The 20,760-nt window shown below is 37.4% G+C and overlaps 2 protein-coding genes across 9 annotated transcripts; one reads left to right on the plus strand and one right to left on the minus strand.

Moving 5' to 3' along the window:
• The first annotated feature begins 404 nt into the window (after nucleotides 1-404).
• Nucleotides 405-1,771, plus strand: LOC129741439 (J domain-containing protein CG6693). Of its 3 annotated transcripts, none has more exons than XM_055733169.1 (3): nucleotides 405-486; nucleotides 540-664; nucleotides 912-1,771. In XM_055733169.1, the coding sequence occupies exons 2-3, from the start codon at nucleotides 571-573 to the stop codon at nucleotides 1,697-1,699; spliced, it is 882 nt and encodes a 293-aa protein (XP_055589144.1). In that variant the 5' UTR covers nucleotides 405-486; nucleotides 540-570; the 3' UTR covers nucleotides 1,700-1,771. The 3 variants fall into 3 exon arrangements, with proteins under 3 accessions (XP_055589144.1, XP_055589146.1, XP_055589145.1); XM_055733171.1 differs by having other exon boundaries at nucleotides 412-486; nucleotides 531-664; XM_055733170.1 differs by having other exon boundaries at nucleotides 413-474; nucleotides 531-664.
• Nucleotides 1,772-1,878: 107 nt separating this feature from the next.
• Nucleotides 1,879-20,369, minus strand: LOC129741433 (protocadherin-like wing polarity protein stan). Of its 6 annotated transcripts, none has more exons than XM_055733157.1 (9): nucleotides 20,356-20,369; nucleotides 15,478-17,402; nucleotides 8,776-15,376; nucleotides 8,496-8,716; nucleotides 7,808-8,344; nucleotides 7,386-7,746; nucleotides 7,167-7,236; nucleotides 6,358-7,105; nucleotides 1,879-4,179 (listed from the first exon to the last, which is right to left on the minus strand). In XM_055733157.1, the coding sequence occupies exons 2-9, from the start codon at nucleotides 17,379-17,381 to the stop codon at nucleotides 4,143-4,145; spliced, it is 10,479 nt and encodes a 3,492-aa protein (XP_055589132.1). In that variant the 5' UTR covers nucleotides 17,382-17,402; nucleotides 20,356-20,369; the 3' UTR covers nucleotides 1,879-4,142. The 6 variants fall into 6 exon arrangements, with proteins under 6 accessions (XP_055589132.1, XP_055589137.1, XP_055589134.1 ...); XM_055733162.1 differs by lacking the exon at nucleotides 20,356-20,369 and adding an exon at nucleotides 6,239-6,296; XM_055733159.1 differs by lacking the exon at nucleotides 20,356-20,369 and adding an exon at nucleotides 6,239-6,299.
• Between the last annotated feature and the right edge of the window lie 391 nt (nucleotides 20,370-20,760).

The following is a 20,760-nucleotide window of genomic DNA, read 5'->3' on the forward strand; positions in this document are numbered from 1 at the left end:
AAACTTGTTCCTAAACGGCAAAACAGCTTAACCTCAATAAACGGATTCGTCAAATAATTACTTTTTTTCGAGATGATTTGTACCGTTTTGTTTAGCTCAATCCAGGTCAACTTCACCTCGCTACGAGGTAAGTTTTACCTTATTTGGATTTACCTTTCTTTCAAGGTGGATTATACTTTTTGATTCAGCTCAATTCAGGTGAACTTCACCTCGCTACGAGGTAAAATTTACCTTTTTTGGATTCACCTTTTTTTCTCGGTGAATTGTACCTTTTTTCATTCTTCGTTTCAGGTATATTTTACCTCGCTGTGAGGTGAGTTTCACCTCGAATAGGTAGAAGTTACCTTTTTGGCTTTTGCGAGCGTTCACCTTTGCTGTCTCGGTAAATTTTACCTTTTTATTATTTTCCGTGTAGGGATGTTTTGAAGCTTCGCGTCAAAAATTTGCGCGCCTACGAGGAATCTCCGGAATATCGTAAACTCTCAGGTATTACGGTAGTTAAATTGATTTTAAATCCTTCATTTTTGCAGTATTTTTAGAAAATAAGCTGTCCAGTTATTAGGCGACACAATGCCCTCCACCCTTGAACTGTGTGAAAAATTTTACGGAACCCGAGATGTGTATAAATTGTTCGATGTAAAAAAGGACGCATCAGAAGCAGAAAGTAAGTTGGTTTTATTGTAATTTATTGTTTATCAATTTCAACGCAGCCTGTTAGTTACAATTAACTTTATGCGAAAAAAGTCGATGATAACATCAAACAATTCATCGCGGCGATTAGCCAGTTAATCAATTAACTTTATAATCAGGTTTAGGAAGGATTTAACCTGATTATTGTATTATGTTTTTATAAGTCCGGTTCAGTTGGTCAAGTTCAAGTAATTAATAGATAACATACATCTCTTTAACAGTTAAAAAATCGTATTACCGATTATCATTAAAAGTACATCCCGATCGTGTCGAAGCTGGCAAAAAAGAGGAAGCTACTGAAAAATTTAAAGTTCTGAGTAAAATTCATTCGGTTTTGGCCGATCCGAATAAACGCGCTCTCTACAATGAAAGAGGTGTCATTGATGACGACGACGACGACTCTCTGGGGTCGAAATGGCTAGATATGTGGCAAAAGTTTTTCAAGCCTATTTCCACGGAAGATATTACTAATTTCGAAAAGAACTACATAAATTCTGAACTGGAAAGGAATGATATCAAAAAGGCTTATTTAAATGGTAAAGGGTGCATAAATTACATGATGAACAGTATTCCATTTATGAGTTGCGAAGATGAACCGCGTATTGCCGAAATAGTGAAACAAATGATATCTTCACAAGAGGTTCCTGAGTACCAGATGTTTACTAATGAACCTAAAGCCAAACGAGACCGGCGTCATAAAAAATACGCAAAAGAAAAAAAAGAAGTTGAATCAACAAAGGACAAAAAAGCGAAAAATAAACCTGGAGGATCTTCTCTAGAACAACAGATAGCACTTCGTAATTCTGAGAGGCAGCAAGGTTTTGCATCGCTACTGGACAGGCTAGAGCAAAAATATGGTAACTGTGAGGAAAATGATGATTTGTTCGACATTGATGAATACGTGGCCAAAAAGAAATCTAAAGCTAAAGCAACTCCTCAAAAGAAAAATTCGAAACCTAAAGAACATAAAGTTAAAAGTGGTCGCGTAACCAAAGAGACTGCGAAGTGATTCTTGGCTATGGCCGATTTGTTTTTAATTGAGAAATAAATATGAAATTTCGAGTAATATGCCCATTCCAAATCATTGAATCCAATGACTATTTGAAAGAACTCCAAATCCCAAACGGTATGTATGTAGCGCGATTTTTTTTATAATATGGCTTTCGGAAAAACAGTTTTGTTCAAATGTCCAGTTTCAATACATGTATATTTCTATCCTTATAAATCATACACTGGGTTCATCAATACTTCAAGTTTAAATGCATCAATATACAATCTATCTCTTTTATTTATATATATAATCTCACCTTTGCTTTGCAGTCAAAATGCGTTTCACTATGTAGATATCTTTTTTTTTTAAATCTTATACAAAAGTGAATACACTATAAAATGTTATGTATGGCATACTTGAATTCTGTAAAATCAGAACCTTGGGTATGTGCTATGGAATGATCGGTTTCGATGGAATGGTCCATTTTTTTCATAGGTACTAACTAAATGAGAATGAAAAATTAATAGTAACTGGGAAATGATAAATTACACGTACATAGCAAACCGTAAAAAGTATTAAAAATATTACTCAACAAAAATCTTAAAAAATAAACCAATGCTGCCATATGTTACAAGCTCTAACCACATTTTATCTTATTACGATTTTGTTCGCAAACTTATTAAAAATGAACTTTTTTCAGAGGGGGATAAGCTATGTAGTTTGTAATCTTATTTTTGATCGAGTTTTTTTTTTGCTGACATGAATATGCGCGCGTGATCATTTCATGTAGCACCAAAATTATGCGTATAAATTGTAGATAATTTGTAGTTTAAAATTTTATTGGATGTAAAAAGCCAATCTGCCAAATAAGTATCATTATGTGAAGAATGTTGTGTTATTACATTTTCCTATGCTCGACAAACGACGCAAAAGCGCGATTTAAAACTATGAGCGAAAATATTATTTTCCGCAGATCGACAAACACATATCATTTGCGGTGTTCACTATTTTCCTTGCACATATGCACTGTACCAAGTTAAATTTTATAGAAACAGTTGGTCGGTTGGATGGTTTTTCAATAATTCCGTTCTGTTTTTGAGACATGAAAATCTGTTTAATGTCTATGAAGAGATTTATCATTGTCTCATATGACATTTTATTTCAATGATCATTTAATCAATTTAATCAAACATAAAACTACGTTATTCAACCGAAACATGTCCTCAATTCAAGAACAAGTTGTAATGTGTCTGGTTGAGAAATACATAGTCATGTACGACAATGTGGCTTTAATTTAATCATTAAATATTGAAAATTAAATGACATGACATGTGAGATAAGATATTGTCGGATCGGATTGATCTTACAAAATAAGTCTCTTAAATTTTTGCACTTTTGAGATACGATAGAAGTTATTGTAGAATTTCGATTTTCTGACTTTTTGAACAAATAAAATCATTAAACTCAAACTTATTAAATTAAAAATTGAGGCACATGCATCCCATTTTTAAAGAATTATTTAAGGTACTTTCTGTACACTTGTTGTAACACTTGTTGTACGACAAATCAAAAACAACTATTGAATGAAAGTTGTTAACATTCAACATGGAATCTGACAAATGAATTCCTGCAACATATACGTAAATAAAACAAAAATTGGGCTTATAGGTTTATGAGTATTGAAGTTTTTAATCTATTCTATAGTTATCCAACCTTTTTGATTGCTGCATTCAAATCAACTTTTTGTCTTAATGAGATTACATTCATTACGTTTATCGTAGAGCTTCTTACAGATATAAATGATGAAGCTACTAAAAATATAGACCTAATCACCGTTAGGCACTTTTCTGAGGGTTGGAATACACCATTTTTAGGACTGAATATCAAAATGAAGCAAGCTTAAGGCATACGATTCTGATCAATTGTTTAGTTATAACAAGCACTAAATATGAATCTACTTTTCTTCTACGTTTCTCAGACTTTTATGGACAATGCATATTTTTAAATGCTTTTTCATTAAAATTAAGTTTAAGGTTTGTTTAAAACAGGCTAAAATAAAATAAAAAGATAAAATCAGATTTACTTAGTGGCAATATTTAAAAGACTGAATTTCTAAAGGAAGCTCATCCAGAGGTTCCACACTAGCTAACTTTCATACATAAAATTAACAAGCACTAAAAGTAATACAAAGATATTTGCACACAATTCAAACTACATAAAGCTCGTTAAACTTGTTTTTTTATCAAATTTCTTGCATTTCGATCTTTTCAATCGAAACACATACATTAATTCACGGACCTGTGAAGGTTTAAAACACGGTTTATAAGTACCTACAGCATAAACTCGTATTCAAGCGGACTTTCAATAGCTTAAAATGTATGTATCAGAGCGCTTTTCCCTTACGCTCTACAGTTTTGTAATCGTTTCTAGCTTGATGTTGATTATCGGGGCTTGGTGTTTGTTAAACGGTTGTTTCTTCGTCGTCGTGTTTTTCGCGGCTTAAAAAGATAAGAATGAATAACATTTTTAGCACTTTTACAATACAAATTGTAAGTAATGTAACTAAATATTATAGTAAAACACAAAACTAATTTTATTCTTACTTATATCAACCAAATAATCAAGTTAAACAATCTACCAAAAGCATAAAGATTTATGAAAAGGGATTCTGGACATTTTCACCGAAAAACACCGTTAAGCCTATAGTCCACACTAGGCAACTTGGACTGCGATCTCGGTTGCTGAGACTTGTTTATGTTTACATTTGCATCTCGTCTCGTCTCAAGTCTCCCGACAAGTATGGGAGACCTTGAGCAACAAAGATGTAAAGTCTATATAGTCCACACGTCCACACTAGGCAACTTGGACTGCGATTTTGGTTGCTGAGACTTGTTTTTGTTTACATTTGCATCTCGTCTCGTCTCAAGTCTCCCGACAAGTATGGGAGAACTTCAGCAACCAAGATGTAAACATAAACAAGTCTCAGCAACCGAAATCGCAGTCCAGTTCCTTAGCCTTCAGAGGTATAAAGTTGTTTAATTTTCTTGAAGAGACATGTGGGCCTTTTAATAATTATACTCATTTTAGAAAATCTGTCAAACAATTCTTACTGAATCCAGAAGTGTCATCAACACTTTTAAAGTCATACAATATTTTTTCACTTTAACTTAATTTAAAAAAAAAACATGTTCATAAATTTATCGTGATAAGTTATTTTTATTGTTATTCTTGTTATTTTTTTTTTTTTTTTTTATCGTTGAATCTATCAATTTGATTATATTTTTTATTTTATTATCACTCGTCAGTTATTAGTTATTAGTTTAGTTTCCTAAATATACGCAGTTTGCTTTATATTCACCATAAAACTCCTTAAAGGGCAATGCCATTGGAGTTTTAAAACAAATCTCATGTATGTAATGTATTTGTTATGTTGTAAATAAATAAAAAATAAAAAAAAAAAAAAATATTGCCTAGTGTGGACTAGGCTTAAAGTAAGTACCGACGGCACTGAACGGACCTAAGGATGACAGTTCTCAAATTAGGTATAGATAAAAAAAGGAAGAAAAGAATGCTGCGAATTACGCGGGAAAGCGAAAGGAAAACATAAGGTCGAATTGTAAACAAACACGATAAGTGAATTGCGAAACGCAAAAATAGTTTTCTTAAGCCCAGTCCACACTAGGAGACGGTCTCAGCGTCTCCCATTTTCTTCGGGAGACACTGAGACCGTCCCAGGTTTCCAACAACAACAACAGACAACAAAGTTCGTTTCATAACAAAAATCGCAGTTCATGTTGCCTAGTGTGGACTAAGCTTTAAGTAAAATTGTATCGCCAAACGTTTGTGCTAATCAACAGTACACCTTTGTGCATTAGTACGGCAGTGAGCAGAAGTGAAATTTACAACATCCCAGCTAAGGCTAAAGTGCTAACCTAATAGTACGGTGGTGCGCAAGTTTGTTGAACGGCAAAAGAATCCAGCGAAGATGAGAAATATTTAGAGAACTTATTGAAGCGCGTTCTAAAAGTACAATTTGAAAGTTGAGGTGAAAAACGGAGGCACAAAGCTGAAAAGTTCAGGCAAAAGGTTACGAATTGAAAGGCCACTAAACGTAAGTAAGGAAAACTACAATTTCATTATGATTTGTTAATCGAATTGTACCCGTAGGAATTTAAAACTCGCCCATCTTCGAACGAATAAAGGAGTGCTGCAAATTCGGGAATTACAAGACAAATTTTCTTTAGGGTTGTATGCCTCCACCAATAGATTTTTTGAAAAATGAATGAAGTAGGGATATTATATAGAATAAAAGCTATCAAATGGCACAATTTTCTCCATTTTGAAAAAAAAATGGCATATTAGATCGTTTATCAAATATGGGCAGTGCTCCAAGAAGGCACCCTGAACTATCTGCGATTAAGCTGAAATTTTGCATAGTTTTTTTTGTGGCAATAAACAAATGGCATGGTTCCTATATAACGATTTTCAATATATGTTGCCAGTCTAATGTATAAAAATAAACAAGTCAAAAAAATAAGTTTTTGTATAAACCCATACCTGGAACTCGTCCGATTTAATTCCATGTTAGTTCAGATTTTTAAATCGATCCCAACACCTGCTAAACGTGTAATTAATCATTACTACTTTTACATGTTCAGTATATTCCAAATACTTACTCAGAACTGCTGTTTACATTGGGCAAGGGAGCCATGGGTTGCAGAGCAGAAGCGCCATTCAAACGACCGTTCGCCACTGAACCGTTAATTTCACTGGATCGAAATCCGGTATGACTGGAATGATCCTCTTCAGCAGTATATGGAAAGTTGTAAGGATTTTTATCGGATCCTTCAGACATTCTATCGGAGTCAACGCTTTGCTGCTGTTTATGCCGTTGATAGTCGTTCTTAAGAAGCGATTGTACACTGGACTGAAAAGAATTAGCGGGATGGTTGTCGTTTCGCGGACTGTATAGTTCAGAAGCTATTCGTTCTTTAGACATATACGGTGAATCAGACTTGTATCCCAATGTTCGAGATCGATCATAGATACTGTCTTTCAAAACGCCGATATTTTCGTGTTGATAGGAGCGCATATGATTAATGATTTGCGTAGATCCTGAAAGATGATTCCTTCCTACGGGGGACATATAAGGTAATGTCATGTGGTCTCCATGGGTATCATAGTCTCTGTATTGTTCTGAATATGTATCACAGTCACGATTGCTGTACTTATCGCTTCGCAAATCTTGGTTGGAATAATTAAAACTTTCTTGAATATTTTCTAAAATGGATGGTGGCATGTTCATTCTGTTTTGATGTAAGTATGAAGTATCTGTTAGATCTGGACTAGGTAAAATATTGGAAACAAGAGGTCCATGCGAATGAATTTCGTTGTCGGATCCAGTGTCTTGGGACCACCTTCCTGCTAGAAGTATGTAAACAACATAAGTGTGCTGTTTTATCTTGAATTAAAAAAAAACCATTACCGTTGGAAACAGGCAAATATGAATCTGGAACTTGACTTGACCATCGCGGCCCATTGACGTTGGGGAACAGCTAAATATAATAACACGTTGTATTAGAAAATATATTCCCCTTGTTAAGTCATTACAATTATAACTTTTATTTTTAAACATGATTAAAAACTCAAGTGTGAAACAATGGTAAAAACTATGTATAAAACTTGTTAAAATATTGTTTCTCACCTGTGGACTTTGCACTACATGCAATTCGGGTGGCGTTGTAGCTACATGCTCTGTAATGTTAGGTAAATATGATGTTGAAGAAACCCCAACACTGCGATGTGTGCTGCTATTTCGACCAACACGCGATTCTTCATCATCGCTGGAATGGCTTGAAGCTAATTCTAGGCTGCGTCCGTCAGTTTCACTTTCAGATTCTGATTCCTGCCGTCGCCGTCTATTTTTCTTGTATTGCGGAGGTACATCAGTATTTTCTTTAGCTTTCCTTGTACTTGTTCCAGTGTAACCATGCATAAAGGATGGAGCTCCATCTGAATTGTAGTTAGAAGTAGATGTTGATGTTTGTTGGAATCGACCATCACTTCTGTAGGAAAAAAAAAATAAAAATACATAATTAAAAAAATAACACAAATTACATTACAAACCTATAGGGGCTTGAACTAGTTTTAGCGGTGCTTCTAGATGTTGTACTAGAGGTGCTTATTCCAATATTTCTACGAGCTGTATCAAACTGTCCAGAAAATCCAGGTGTTTTGACTGATTGGCCAATATTTTGGGAGCTGCTGCTTACAGCGAGTGAAGAATCCAGCAATGGTACTTTACGACCCGTACATCGTAAGAACGTTCTATGAAGATTCTCACGAACTCTTTTGTTTATGATACAATAACCGATAACTGAGAATATTGCATGTATTATGACGAAAACCGAAAGCAAGACCTTCAAAACTTGAGAGTTTTCGGAAGCAGATAATACCGACAATACCCACATGATTCCCATTAATGGCAACGATACCACTGAAAGCCACAATAAAGTTCTCAAATTTCCGAAGCCTAACACATGATCTTTTATTGTGAAAGCTGCCTTCACGGACAGGAACAGAATAATCAAATTTACTGATGACATTACTACAATTGGTCCAACCAACCACCAGATAACTGATTCATAAACGGATAGCCAACAGCTGAAAAAGACGAACAGGAACACTAAGTTAGAATATGTATTAATTATAAGTACCTAGTTTATCTTTCTGATTATAAGAAACACAAACGAAGATAAACTACTAAAATGTACTTGAAGGTTGCACAATTTTCGACTGCGAAATATATACTTACAAGACATTATTTCCATATTCATGTACGCGCACCCCTACCGAAAGTCCAACTAACAAAGCTGGTGCGCCATACCCTAGTGTATAATAAAATCCCATAGGTCCATGATTGATGTCGCGCATCTCAGTGAGCATCCGATATAAATGTACGCAGTCCACAGTAGTCCAAGCAAATGCTGCTAACCACGTATAATGCAAAACGATGGCAACAAATTTGCAAGAGAACTGAAAAATTGTGTTTGTGAGTTATCGTTTCTGTTCAATTTAATATACCTATTTTTTACCTCGTCATCCACCAAATCTCGATGGGCCTTGATTCCAATGAAAAACAGTAGCTCAGCAATAAAAATGCAAAACAGAAGATTTTGATGAATTGTATTGGAATTGGTTTGAAGCCCTCTCAACAGTGCTAGAGACAATATTACAGCGAATAAGACTGGAAGGGACAACACAAATGCTGAATATGATGTGATTTGGACTAAAAGCGATGGTTCGGGTATATCTTCCGGATCGATAACATCCACCAGTACTGCGTATGATGAAATTTGTGTACATGTGCAATTTATTATTACTGTGTCATTTACAGAATATTGATCATAATCAGGTATCTCAGTTTGACAACCCAGCCTAGTCCATAAATTGAGATGGGAGTTCCATCGCACGCATTGAGGATTTGATCGCGACCCAAACGAATATTTAGGTACGTTCAGCCATAATTGCAATTTTATTGGCTGTGATAGATGGGGGCTTCCTAGAGATTTGTATTCGATTTGATTGAAACCTTGCGCAGGCAAACTTCGTTTTTTGATTTTAGTATATGTTTCTTCTTCCAGACCGTAGGTGTCTTCACTACCACTGGGCTGGGATAATACTACCATTTCTGGGGGATTCAATACCTCGAATGGATTCTCATCGATGCTCATTATAATTTCTGGGTGCTCATCGAGGTTTTCAAGATTTTCGTGATCACTCATGTCGTGTATAGATATCTTAATTTCGTTCGTTAATTTTTCATTAGGAGGAATATTTCTTACAGAAGTAGAAAACGTATCAATATCCGGCTTGGTAGATTTATCAGCTAAATTTTTGTTATCAAAGCGATCCATATATGTTCTGTCTTCGTTGTTTTTACTGTTAGGTACAAGGATTTCAAGTGAAAGAATGGGACTCACTATCTGCACATCCACTCCCCAACGTCGAGTTATTGTTTCGTCCATATTCGGGGGGGAAATTGAACCAGCTTCCTTGTACTGGGCATAGCAGACTATAGCTCGATAATCGCTGATGGTGTTTGTAACTTCATTTTTATCTGGTTGTATTATCCCGAGTAAATCCAACGGAATTAAAATCTTGGTATGACGGTCGAATTTATTCTTATCTTGTATGTAGTTATTGTATTTAGGAAAAGCTATGATTGGATGTTTCTGCTTCGTTTGATGTTGCAAAAATGAGCTAGTATCCGGTAGAACAACACTCTCCGTAGTATACATATAAGATTTAGACGGTTTGTGATGAGATCCTATCAAAAGTTGGGGTTCATAGCCAAACAATGATTCCGCGGTTACAATGTCTAATCCGAGAACTAAATTACGATGGACAATTTCAAAAGGATTCGTATAGGTATCATGTTGAGATCGGCCTAATAACATCATATATTTACTAAATGCTTCAATGAGATCATTTGGTCCACGCTGGGTTAACTCGGTCACTCGTTTCCATTCCTTTGTGTATTTTGAGTCCAATATAACTCCTGCGCTTTCTACCAAATTTTTAATGTAGTGCTTATCTTGACTGTGTGATAAATTCAATCCACTCTGATGAGTCTCGTAGTTGATCAACTCATGCAGCAATCGTTCTGTTATTAGTACATCTGCGCCAAAAAGTTTATTTTTTCGTACCTGTTGATAATCACTTAGATATTCAAAATCAAAATCTTCTTGTTTCCATAAAGAGCTTTTAGAAGCAAGCGGTGTTTCTAAAATTTGCAAGTTTGGCTGTTGATTAGTCTCTATTCTAGTATCGGCGGTACGATCCACTGTTTTACAGGCGTATTGTAAGGTGGCAGCAATTTTTACGGCAATAAACGTATTCAATTCTAATCCCTCGGTTTCAATCTGTGATAGCTGCTTCCTCAGATCTAAGAATGGTTCGGATGTACAATTAAACATATTTGGTTGCTTCCAGCCATCCACTAGGTCACATTTTCGCATACCTTTCCCTCGGGCCGGTAGAGGGCAATTTTCAATGGCTACTTCGCCAAACGCTGTACGAGGCCACCATAAACCTGCTGCAAATGATTTGGGACAAGCATCGTAGACTACTTCACAGCCATTATTTGTTACTTCTGCATATGGATTCGAACAGGTGTCACATCTCCGTCCTATAACGCCTTCGCGGCATTCACATTGGCCAGATGTGTTGCAAGATTTTCCAATCGATCCTATTGAATAGCATTCACAAGGATGGCAAGTCGTGTCATTGGGAAGTTGATAATGATTCTCTCGACAGAAGCAACGTCCCGTTATTTTGTTGCAATCTGGGTGATATCCTTGTTTCAGATCACAGTTACATGGGCCACAACCTCGTTCTCCCCACCAGCCCGCCGGGCAAGGTTGTTGAGTTACAATTTCACAATACTCTCCTGAATGTGCCGTGCTGTTGCATTCACAGTGATATCCTTTCCTAAGCGATACGTCAGCGCGACACTGTGCATTGTCTGAACACGGTTTAGTGGTGCATATTGGTACGCATTCGTTACCAACATATCCATGCATACATTCACAGTGGGCTTCATCCCAACTGGTGACACAATTCGCATGATTAGGGCAATTATCCGGGCATTTAGCGTTTGATGGACAACCATCCATCACATTTTCTCTTATTGTTGGACGATTCAACACAGATTGACTTCCTCCTACTCTGACATCTTGTATGCAACCTTCAAAATAGCCGTATGTACCATACCCGATCAAACCGCCCTCTGACCCTCCAATTACAATGCGTCCAACGTAGAGACCTTGGATTTTCTGATTCATTGGTAAAACGCCTGTCCGTTGTCCATAATCCACCGATAGTGAAACTTCTGTTCCTAACCATTTAATCTCTATGCGATGCCATTTTCCATCCGCCAAATTTGTCCCAGCAAGAAACATCGGTTCATCGTTATAATTGTAATAAAGTATGCCGTTCCTTAGTGATATTATAGCTGAACTATTCTGACCTACTTGAACTTGCATAAGAAACGCATCTTTCTGTCTGGTACGCACGGAAAGAGCCGTAAGCCACGGAAGCTGAATAGGCCTTAGTAGTGGATTGAAACTAAGGATTCCGTCTCCATTGAAACGCCAAGGAAGTGTTACCTCTTCTTGGCAAGCGTTTCCAGTGTAGCCGTCGGGGCAGTCACATTCCCATCCTTCGCCCCAGCCTTCTCTACAAGAGCCACCATTGAAGCAGGGTTCCGATGCGCATGATGACGCTTTTTGAGGACATCCAATAATGGTTCCATTATCTGCGATATAAGCATTTAAATCTATGTATTTGTTGTCTATGTACAGATCCGATATGCAACCGATAAAATCATGTGATTGTATTTGAAAGTGAGTAGGGATCCGTGGGAGTCCACCAATTTGTAGTGGCCCGGTCAAGTCCAGATATCGATGGCATGATTCGGTCAATGAGGCACATTTTCGTTCCAATATCATCGTTGTTTGATTAGCACAGTTCCAACGTGAACCCAAATTAGCCAGAGCTAGTGCGACATCACAGTTATCCATCGACAGAGTCGCAGTACGATTAAAGTAATTAACCTCCACTGTGTGCCAGTTGCCATCAGATATACGCTTATCCTGATCAACACTTACGGATTCTATTTTTTCTCCAAGTGAAAATGAAAACATCACTTTTCCGTCGATGATTTCTAAAGCTATGAAATCGTGCTGTTCGTTATATCGACCATTGTACAGAAGCAATCCATTATCACGCACAGTTGCAAAATTTAACTTTATGTTAAATCTATGTCGTTGCTTCATGCTTGGGAATGTCAAAAATGAATTCCTTGTGAAGGAGCGAGACATCAACTCGCAGGTACTTGTGTACGATGGGTTATGCGGTGTATTGAGCGAATGCGATAAGCAACTATAACCTTCGCCGCATGTATCTGCTGCACATGGTTTCAACTTTTTTATCTCCACCTCACAATGAACTCCAGTGTACGAGTTTGCACAAACACAGGTGAAACCTCCTTCTCGTCTAATGCAGCTACCACCATTTTGGCAAGGATCTGAATAGCATAGGTCAACTTCCGTGTCACACAAATAATGCTCTTTACTGCCGGTAAATCCTTCTGGACATTTACATGCAAAGGTATTTACAGGGTATATGGGTCGGAACAACACAGTATCACTGTGTATGAATCCAGAGGCATTACCAAATTTCAGTACCGATAAACATTGTTCATAGTTTAAACAAGGTTCTCGAACACAAAGGTTATCATCAAATGGCAATACCTGAACGGTAGCCAAGCGAGCCAAAATAGCACGATTGAGATAAACTCGTTCTTGTAGGTACTGAGGACTGTAATATTCTTCATACGCTACATCTGGACGACGCGCAGAGAAACTTACATTCAGTATTCTTGAATCGATATCGGCATCATCTTGTATAGAAAATATATAAATATTTTCTTTTGGGCATGGTATAATTGCAGCTAGTCCATCCAGGAAAAAGTTTAAAAGTGGTGAAAGGAATGCCTCTTCTGTCATTTCATCCAACCGCACGGTGACTGAATTGAAAAGCATGTCTTCGGTTACGAGTCTTACAATTAACTGCATGATAGCTTTGGCTTCATTTATACCGTCGGTAACGGATACTTCCATAGTAGCAAATTTAGGTACATTAGTATTGAGTTGAGGACTTAATGTTAAGCCTCCGGTAGATACGTTGAGTTTAACCAAGTTTGCATTATTCCCTGATAGAATGCGATATGTCAAATTATCAGATACATCTGCATCGAAGGCTGGTATTCTACCGATAACACCGCTTGGAAAACAGTCTCTAAAGTTGTTAAAAATAACTTGAAAATCGCGCAAAATAGGAGCATTATCATTCACATCAGTTACGAGTATTTCTACATGTACGTCGTTACGCAATGGCGGGCTTGCGGCTCGTATAACAAGTTCAAAACGCTTTTTCGAGGATTCATAATCAAGTTCAGTCATCGTGAGAAGCTGAGCCCTTTCAGAGCCAGGTCTTGTTACCAGTGAAAAGGAATTTGAATCGTCGCCACCAATAATCGAATAATGTACTATTGCATTGACACCTTCGTCTGGATCATGTGCATGAATTTCTCCAACAACCGATCCAACTGGGCTGTTTTCAGGAACATAAAGTGTTAGCTTGTCAGATGAAAACGTAGGAGGTGAATCATTTACATCATCCAACCGAATTTGTACCTCCACCGTACTGCTCAGTGTTGGAGTTCCCTTATCGCTAGCAATTGCCACTAAGTGGTACACTGCAATGCTTTCCCGATCCAATCCTTTATTAGTTCTTATTACACCGGAGGTAGGATCTACAATGAAAGATCCATCTTCTATATCCTTTGCGCTTAGCATGTATTTGATTCGTCCATTGAGTCCCATATCGATGTCTGTTGCTGCAATCTGCACAACCGACGTACCTATGAGGGCATCTTCGGATATTGTTGCTTGATAGAGTGGAACTTTGAACTGCGGTGCATTGTCGTTGACATCTGTAATACTTATTTCAACATCGGTTGTATCACTAAGAGAGGGATTTCCACCATCCTTAGCTGTCACAGTCAATAAGTAACCACTTGTGGTTTCACGATCAAGAGGAGCGTTTGTCACAATAGCTCCTGTTTGAGGGTTCACACTGAAAGGTTCGTTTATTCCAAGGCCATTAACAGACTCGTCATTGAGGAAATAAGCAATTTGTGCATTGACACCAACATCACTATCTGTTGCAAAAACTACTAAAACGGTAGTGCCAACAGGTGCATCTTCAAATACTGATGCTGAATACGGTGCATTTTCGAACACCGGCGCGAAATTGTTCGCGTCTGTTATATTTATATTAACAATGGCAGTATCGGTGCGTTGGCCACTGTCGGTAGCAGTTATAGTTAAAGCAAATCTTCTCTCTTGTTTATAATCTAATGGTTGTGCTATAGTTATCAAACCGCGCCCATTTTGAGAAGTTATGGAAAACCTTCCTCTTGTATTGCCTGCTGTTATCTCATAATGCAGCCTCGAGTCTTCATCCGGATCGCTAGCTGTCACTGTAGTCACTGGAGTTCCAGGTGGTTGATCTTCTGCTATAGTAGCTTCATAATACTTTGGACTGAATGATGGATCATTATCATTGACATCCTGTATGGTCACCACAACTGAGGTGCTAGCCGATTTTGGAGGAATTCCTCCATCTAAGGCAATTACTTGGAAACTATAACGGCTTTGATCTTCCCGATCTAATGGTTTTGTGGTGTGAATCCAACCTGTTCGCGAATCAACCGCTAGTGGTAAACTATCATCCCTATCTTGAATGCTATACGAAATCTCTGAGTTGGCTCCTTCATCTGAATCATATGCTTGAACTCGTACAATGTTATAACCCACTGGAACGCTTTCAAGAACAGCCTCCTGAAATTGAGATGTGTAAAACCGTGGAGCATTGTCGTTGGCATCCAACACATTGACGAGGAGCTGAGTGGTATTACTCCTAGAGGGACTTCCTCCATCTTGCGCTCTTATCACAAGCCTGTAGCTTCTTACGTTTTCATAGTCCAGTGGTTTAACGAGAGACACATCTCCATTCATTGAATCTATAGAAAATTGGGACTGCGTGTTTCCGCCAATGATTGCGTATCTGAAATTAAAAAGACATAGTTTATTTTTGTTTTGATAATATTTTTTTAAATATCTTCAAATTGCTATTGGATAGTGTAAAATGTATGAAATAAGTTGTACCTTATAGCTGCGTTGTTTCCTTGATCCAAGTCTGTTGCATGTATGTGTGCTATGATATTGTTTTCATTAGTCCATTGATCTTCGCTGACTTGCACTGTGTAAGTTCGTTCACTGAATTGCGGGTAGTTATCATTATCATCAAGAATTTTCACATAAACTGTAGCAGAAGCAGATCTTCGTTCCGTTTGGGGTGTTGCCATATCAGTAGCAGTTATTATAATTGTATAAGTTTCAGACGTTTCGCGATCCAGGGCTGCACGTGATGATATAGTTCCGGTTCTGGCATCTATTCTGAAAGTTTGTTCATCTTGTTCTTTAGTACCATCTCCATCTCCCTTTATACTAGAAATAGTGTACTCAATTTCAGCATTTTTTCCTATGTCTTGATCAGTAGCTCTAATCGTAATAACAGTAGATCCAACACTTGAACCTTCTCGTAAGCTTGCCTGAAATTCATCGGATTCGAATGTTGGTGTATGGTCATTACAATCCAGAACATTAACTTGCAGGGTCGTAGTGCCAGACCTCGGTGGAAAACTATCATCTGTAGCGATAACTCGAAAATAATGTACATCCATCAATTCTCTATCGAGGCTGGTTGAAGTAGTTACTATACCAGTTCGTGGGTCAACTTTGAACATGGATTGGGACCGGGAGTCTAGTAGTGAAACCATAGAATATACTACAGGCGAGTCTTCTGGATCACGAGCGCGGACTGTGATGACAGCAATTCCAGCAACTTGCTCCTCCTGCACAGCAGCCACATACAACGCTTGTTCGAAATACGGACTTTGATTCCTGAGTTCGCGTCTAACACGTTTTGCTATGTCAGTATCGTTTAACTCTTGATGGTGATACACGATTTTGAGTCTGTGATCTGCGTCTATAATGTCAAAGCGATCACATTTTACTGTATAAGTTATAACAACTTTCCAAAGTGACTCAGACAAACAAATGTCATTACTGGCAACTAAATCTCCGGATTTGGTTTCAATCTTAAAGCGCCCATCGTTCACGTCTAAGTATTTTACAGTACAATGCTGAATGGCTGTTTTTGGCAAAAAAGAATGGATGGAGTTTATAAACTGGGACTGTTTAAGACATATTTTGTTCCATTTGTCTGTTGTATGGATAGCATATGAAGCATACGATTCAGAAATCCATTGTTTAGCATCATTTATTTTACGATGAATTCGTTGCTCAGAGGATTCTACAAGGTTTCTTTTTTTTCGCACTATCATTTCATGACGGATTTCACTATTACCAGCATTCCCAAACAGGATATCGCCGTCCGAAAAAGAGCTGTGATTATTATTATTTGATCTTTGTCTCAGTCCCAACCAAGGATATTCCTCAAAATAGTCTTGTAAACTATCTCCTCGATAGTGTCCGTACATTCGGATGTCTGTATCCTCATCACTAGCTTCCCGTCGCCGTCTAGTATAACCTGAATCATCTTCTTCAAATAATTTCCGGAAACCTTCGGCAATATTATCGTCGGTGCAGTTTATGCCCGCTATGAAAATTCGTAACGGAAGACTATAATAGTCTATGCTACGCAGGCGATTTGAGGTAGAATCCACGTAAAATGTGAACAAATTTGGGTAATAAATACCATCGCAGTGCAGTCGTTTCTTAAGATAAATCTGACCCGTGTGGGAGTCGACCTTAAGTAAATGATGTACGAAATTTGCTGTTTTATGTGCGTTGATTTTATAGTGCCGTTCCGAGCCTAGTTTGTAAACCGAAGCGTTGAATATTATCTTATTTGGCTCATCATTTTCTGTCACAATGACCATGTAGCACGCAGCATCCCGGCATAATAAAAGAATTATGTGAATCACTGCTAAAGCAGCAACAGCACCGGGCAGCCTTCGTAGTTGTTGTATTATGTGTGTTCCCATCTTTTGATCGGCATTTCTGTCCTGGAATGATATCAAAAAAGAAAACGGAATAAAAATTAATTCCCTCTACAATAGATAATGGTTTTCAAACTTGCCTCGATGGCTTTCAACAGCAAATTACCCTGTCAATTATTTCGTTCAGATGAAATATGTCAACCAAGTAAATGTTCTCTAACGAGAATCAGACTCGACTCGCACAAAAGCCACCGGAAAGGTCAGCATTTAATACGGTTTATTATAAATAAGGGCAGGGTCAGCAAATAATTTAAGGATTTCTAACTCCTAACGTTGTTTTTCGTTATTTTTTACTGCGTTTAAAGAGCTTGAGAAGCTGACGCTTAAAAGGAAAGCTAGGTGATAGTTAAAGAAGAAATTTACAATTAAAAGTACGCAGCGTAGAGTATTTAGTAACCGATCATGAGACGTTAGTTAGACCACCATGCACTGCATTAGATCCACTTCGCCTGAATATGAACAGAATGTTAGGGATTATAGGGAATTGCAACGCGGAAGGAGAACAAAACACATACGTTCGGTATGAAAGCAAAGTAACAACCAACTTTATTTTAAAGATGAAATGAGAGAACAAGTTGTATTTGTAAAAGCATTGTTGCCAGTAATATTGATGACGTTGTGTCAGACCAGGGGTCTAACACAGAATGCAGTTCAAGATAATGAACTAACCCTCCTGATACCAATTGAAAGAAAGACAAGGCGGGCCTCTACTTACTCCCCAAGCATCTAACTACTTTGTGAATTCATATACCTAAGACATTATTAAAGAGACAAAGATTAACTTATCTCCAGATGATTGATCCTTCCGTTGTACTGAACGCCCGATCCGCAGCTTTGCTAGATGTTTTGTGGCCTTAGGTACGTAGCTTTATTACAAGTCATCAGATGACTCAGAATCGTATTTTTTGTTTTCCTAGACGTCAAAGAATTCCAAATAAGAAAAGTGTAGAAAATAATAAACGATCTCTTCATCTAAGTTAAGTTAATTCGAAATAAACTATATTAAAAATGCCCAACCATATCCACATATGATATAAATGGAAAACAAATAATCATTTCAGGCGGAGTGTAAAATTTAAAAAAAAATCCTTCATCCTTCTTCCGGGATTGGGATACCGGACCATCATCAATCAATTAAGATAAAAATAATAATTCAAACTGAGTTAAATATTGAAAATAATAAGTGATATATTAACCTAACAGGAGTTAATTGGAATTCATTATATTTAAAATGACAAACCACAACATCATTTAGTGTACTTAAATGGAAAACAAATCATTCCAGGCGGATTTTATAATGCTGTTTTTTATCATTAAAGTGTATATCGAAAGTTATCGTTAATTTTTCAATTCAAGAATCCTTTCTAGGGTAAAAATTGAACGAAAAAGGAAGGGTCCCAAAGTTCTAACTCGTCAAAGAAACATTGCTCGCACCTAAAGGCTAGTTCACACTTGGAGACAATTGGTATCCAGACGGTCTCAAGGTCTCCCATTTTATTCGGGAGACACTGAGACCGTCTCATGTTTCTAAGAACAACAACAGACAACAAAGTTCGTCTCACAACAAAAATCGCAGTTCAAGTTGCCTAGTGTAGACTAGGCTTAACAACTCGTAGGTAGGCACACGTCATATTTGGTTCCAGATGCATGATTAATTCTCGTGATAGATGTAAACCTTGGTTTTTACACGGGTTCTCGTGTAGAAAATAATTTCCGAAAACCGTATAACAAACATGCTTATTGCGAAAACCCGTGTAAAAACCGGTTCTTATTCCAAAACTCTAAAACTTGAGACAAATAGTCATGAAACATGAGACTGATTATGAAACATGAGATCGAGATCTAAGATCTGAAATCTTGAACCTGGGACATGATAACTTAGAAATGAGAAGACATGTGAACTTAAGCCCTTGAGCCCTGAGCGAGATCTGAGACTTGGAACTTAAAACCTGAGATCGGTCACATGAGACGTGAGACTAGAGAAGTAAGAAGAGTTTGTTAACGAACACACACATATAGGATCTCAGTGAAACTTCATATTTCTTTGAAGAGATCTAATTTACTTAACTCTAAGCGTACATCTTTCAAGGATATTATGGCTAGTGTAGTGACCGGACGATGAATTATTCGTTATAAAAGACCGCGATTAAAACGACGCGTGTTCTCTTGTCAAACATATTTTCTCAACTGACTTTTCTTTCAACGTTAACACTCACGTAGCATTCCAACCGGCTCTCGATTTCACCAATACTAACGTAATTGAACGCTCGATTCTCTCACATCAATCAAGCACGCTCACTCAGTAGCTCAGTGGAGCGCGTTCATAAATCGCAATAACTACACGATCGATTTGACTTACTCGTTTTTATACAAGTTAATTAATACTGAATTCTTATCCTATTTTCTCTCCAATCCTAATCCCTACAGCTAGCAGCTTACAAATGCTAAAACCACCAGACCACTATACTATATGTGCCGTGATCGGGATTCGATCTCATGGACTCTGGCTTAGAAGACTGGAAAGTGCGACGTAGCACATTTGAAGTGAAACGTGATGAGTGAGACAGTTACGCCTCACGTCTATTATCTCAGGGCTCAGTTTTCATGCCTCATGTTTCGGGTCTCTCATTTGAGCTAACCTTCTCCCGTTAAAAAACAAGTGTAAATGCGTCAAAAATATCGGTTTTGTGAAAAACTTAATTTTTTAAAAAAATTGTTAACTGATAAAATATGAATTGGCTACACCTTTGATTACAAATTCACGTTATCTCGACTGCAGTGTAGAACATTATCTTTCCAATATTAATAATTAATCAGTTTACTTGGCTTTGCATACATAATTCGCTCCAATCGATTTTAATTTTGAGAAAGATCACGAATTAAGTTGTACATAAAATGCTTTTTGCTTCCTCCACTGAGTTTATTTTTCTACCATCCATCTTTCTTCTCATTCCTTTACCTTGCATCGAGACAGGTTCTTATGTAGCACATCGAGTGTGTTGTCTGGCTTTCCGTTCGGTTTTGGAATTTGACGCTGTTCCAGCACAATTGCTTGACCAGACTTCGCAGGAAACACGAATTAACCTCTTGTGATTAAATGAATACCTTTCAGATTTGACGATTCCCCATGCTGAATCGATAGAAAGAATGAATTCCGATTTTCGTCTGATTATTCAAGAGTAAGTACATACATATGAAACAGGAGATCAGTAATATCTTTGGTCGCAGATCGCTGCTGCAAGTGTTTCATAGTGCGTTTGGAGAAAAAAAAACTATCACACTGCTTCACCTATCAAACCAGATCACTGATCATGTGGATGGGTGGTGAACTTATACGTATAACGGAATGTACGCTTTTCTCTCT

The sequence above is a fragment of the Uranotaenia lowii genome, chromosome 2 (assembly GCF_029784155.1).
Source record: "Uranotaenia lowii strain MFRU-FL chromosome 2, ASM2978415v1, whole genome shotgun sequence".
In the NCBI taxonomy this organism is placed as follows: Eukaryota; Metazoa; Arthropoda; class Insecta; order Diptera; family Culicidae; genus Uranotaenia; species Uranotaenia lowii.

Coding starts and splice junctions, on each gene's coding strand:
- LOC129741433 (XM_055733157.1), bottom strand. CDS start 17,381: ATGGGAACACACATAATACAACAACTACGAAGGCTGCCCGGTGCTGTT. Junction 8,717..8,775: donor GAGATTTGGTGGATGACGAG/GTAAAAAATAGG, acceptor ACAATTTTTCAG/TTCTCTTGCAAATTTGTTGC. Junction 7,106..7,166: donor ATATTTGCCTGTTTCCAACG/GTAATGGTTTTT, acceptor ACATACTTCTAG/CAGGAAGGTGGTCCCAAGAC.
- LOC129741439 (XM_055733169.1), top strand. CDS start 571: ATGCCCTCCACCCTTGAACTGTGTGAAAAATTTTACGGAACCCGAGAT. Junction 665..911: donor GGACGCATCAGAAGCAGAAA/GTAAGTTGGTTT, acceptor TCTCTTTAACAG/TTAAAAAATCGTATTACCGA.